The sequence below is a fragment of the Metopolophium dirhodum genome, chromosome 1, assembly GCF_019925205.1.
Source record: "Metopolophium dirhodum isolate CAU chromosome 1, ASM1992520v1, whole genome shotgun sequence".
Taxonomy (NCBI): Eukaryota; Metazoa; Arthropoda; class Insecta; order Hemiptera; family Aphididae; genus Metopolophium; species Metopolophium dirhodum.
This window is the reverse complement of record NC_083560.1, coordinates 2,987,261-2,990,036: the sequence shown is the minus strand read 5'-3', so window position 1 is coordinate 2,990,036 and position 2,776 is coordinate 2,987,261. Positions and strand designations below refer to the sequence as shown.

The 2,776-nt window shown below is 32.6% G+C and overlaps 1 protein-coding gene across 1 annotated transcript; it reads left to right on the top strand.

Annotated features, from left to right (window-relative positions):
* The first annotated feature begins 1,375 nt into the window (after positions 1-1,375).
* On the top strand, positions 1,376-2,072 carry LOC132932602 (uncharacterized). Its single transcript, XM_060998979.1, has one exon. The coding sequence runs from the start codon at positions 1,376-1,378 to the stop codon at positions 2,051-2,053; it is 678 nt and encodes a 225-aa protein (XP_060854962.1). The 3' UTR covers positions 2,054-2,072.
* The last annotated feature ends 704 nt before the right edge of the window (positions 2,073-2,776 follow it).

Genomic DNA, 2,776 nt, shown 5'->3' with positions numbered 1-2,776 from the left:
ACACCGCGAGAAATGGCAGATCATTTAACGCAAATTAAGTTAACTTTACCTATTAATTTAAATTTGCCTATGGGCACAAATCCGAATGAAATTTACGAGTTAAGTAAAATTACAAAAATGGCAGTGTTCTATAAGGATAGTCAAATAGTATTCGTAATAAAACTTCCGCTGGTTACCGAATTGGAGCTCACATTGTTCAGAATACTTCCAATACCACAGCCGGTCGAAACAATGATAAACGGAATAAAGAATAAAAATCATAGTATTGTTTTAAAACCAGAATTCCAATATGTAGCAATTACAAAGAATAGGGAATAATATACCACGTTCACAGAAACTCAGCTTTTACATTGTACGGAAACAGAAATATTCACAATATGTCCAGAGTTTTCACCAGTCGTTCACTCGAACAACAAAAATCCATGTGAGATAGCTTTATTCAAAAATCCGGATGTCTTGCCAGAAACATGCGAGACGGGAGTCCTAGTATTATCGAAAGACATATTTTATAAATTAAAACATGCAAACACCTGGATATACACAACAAAGGGTGAAACATTGACTATTGCGTGTAGGGAAAACTCGGAACCATATATTACAAAAATACGGAAGCAGGGATTAATTTGGTTAAGCTCAAAATGCAGAGCGTACGGAAACGATATCATTTTAAATCCGACACAAGAAATAAAATCAAAACACTATGTTAACTTTATACCCGAAGTAGGACAGGGAAAAATATCATTTAAAGTATCCGATAGAATAAAGAGTATGAACCTACCTAAGATAATGGTTAACCAAGATTCACATAAACTCGAAAAAATACACGAAATAGCACAATCGTTAGATAAGGTGCAACAACAAATCGACAATGAAATATTAACACAATCAGGACAGTTAGAAGTAAGCGATACGCGTAACTATTTATTTTATTTAACATTGGGCTTGATAGTATTCTCGGTCATGTTAATCATTTTTATATACATAACGTATAAATGTAGGCTTACTTCGTTGCGACGTCCGCAATATGAAATGGTACGACTAGGTAGAAGTAAACTCTGTACGGATGATATCAAAGTTGAACAAAAGTTTAATAAGGTAGACGAGCAAAATACACTCGGAGGGGAGGATGTACCACCTCAAATAAAATAACCTAAGAAATAATATTTTAATAGAATATATATGATTAGGTTAGGTTAGGTTGTTATATGATTAGAATATATATGTAGAAAGTATTAGAAACTATATAGAAAATATTTACACAAGTAGTTAGAAATAGTAAATTAGAATAAAACACATTAATTGTAAGTTAATAATGACACTAAATATATTATCGACTTTGAATTAGAAGGTTCGATTAAAAGTCAAGTTCGTTGTCATGGATTTCGAATTTACCAATATGAGGAGAACAGACATTGTACTAATATCAGGAGCAATCTCAAACAGCCTAAACAAATGTAAAATTCGTAAGCTCGAGGGGAAACCGCTTCTCCTGCCACTCCACGAACAGATGAGAGTTATGACTGTTCGTGAAACACAGTTGGCAGAGAAATCGATAAGGCGGATTTTTCACAACAAAAAGGAAGTGGAGACGACCTGTTTAGCGCAACTTAACAAAAGTCTGAATTCGAAATTAAATAACCTAACACCAGAATTCATAAAAAATTATATTTTGCGTGGAGATAAAATAAATGTAGTGGTATTGTTTGGGGGATCATACGATAGGAATATTTTAAGTAGATTAGGGTTAGGACATATAGAAGTACTAAACATCAGATGCTATGATTTGAATTTCGATGGGGACTTCTACATGATACTAGAAAAATTGAGGGGAAAAATAACTGAAAGAATTTTCGAATTTAATATAGGTAGAATCCAGAAAAGGGGTAGGCTATTGAACTTAACGGAAGCGCATAGCGGCGTATGTACACAAAAACATAAAATAACATACGCTCACGACCCAAAGACTGATGTGAGATTTACAAAATGCATATTTAACAGAATGGTTAAGGAATATGGGTACCAAAATTTGGTGAAACAATTCCAACCTATATAGACAATACCACGCACCTAGCACCACGTTGTAAAAATATAATTTTTTTTTACGAATTTATAAATTTTATTATAGCAAATAACAAAGTAGCTTAATTAACACACTAAAGTAAATATATATAGAAAAAAAAAAAATAACGCTAGATATTAATAATTAACTAACAGAATACCACAAATAGTAATTTTAATTGCATTAATTTCAGAAAAACAAAAGAGAAAGAAATAACAGTAGGAATCGGGCGGTAAATAATAGGGGCATATTTTGTCTATTTTATTGGAGACTGACAAATGGTGCACTATTATGCACCGAACGGTTTGACCACTTAAGAAAAATGTTGGAATTTGATCGTTTGGTGATTGGTTGGGAAAATCGTGTGAATAGCAGATTTTTTTAACGGGATCACCAAGGGACCAAATGGCCATAATAACTCACAATAAGAAATTACAAAATCTTATTAGTTTAGCCAGTGTCGCGGGAGGATGCTTTGAATTGCAGCACACTCTGGCGACACGGGTTCAATTAGCAAGATGAGATCATTGCGGAAATAGAATAGAATAGAATCGATTTAATACTAGTCTTGATCATGTAATAAAACTTGAGTACAATAGTTTATTGTTGGTCTGGACTTGTAGTAAAAAGATACAATCAAATTACAGTATAGGGATAGTAATATTAACTAGGCATAAAATATAATGATATAGTGATTAATGGAAAATATATATATAG

What these genes read in the sequence shown, in the direction of transcription:
- LOC132932602 (XM_060998979.1), top strand. Translation starts at nt 1,376, where the DNA reads ATGGATTTCGAATTTACCAATATGAGGAGAACAGACATTGTACTAATA.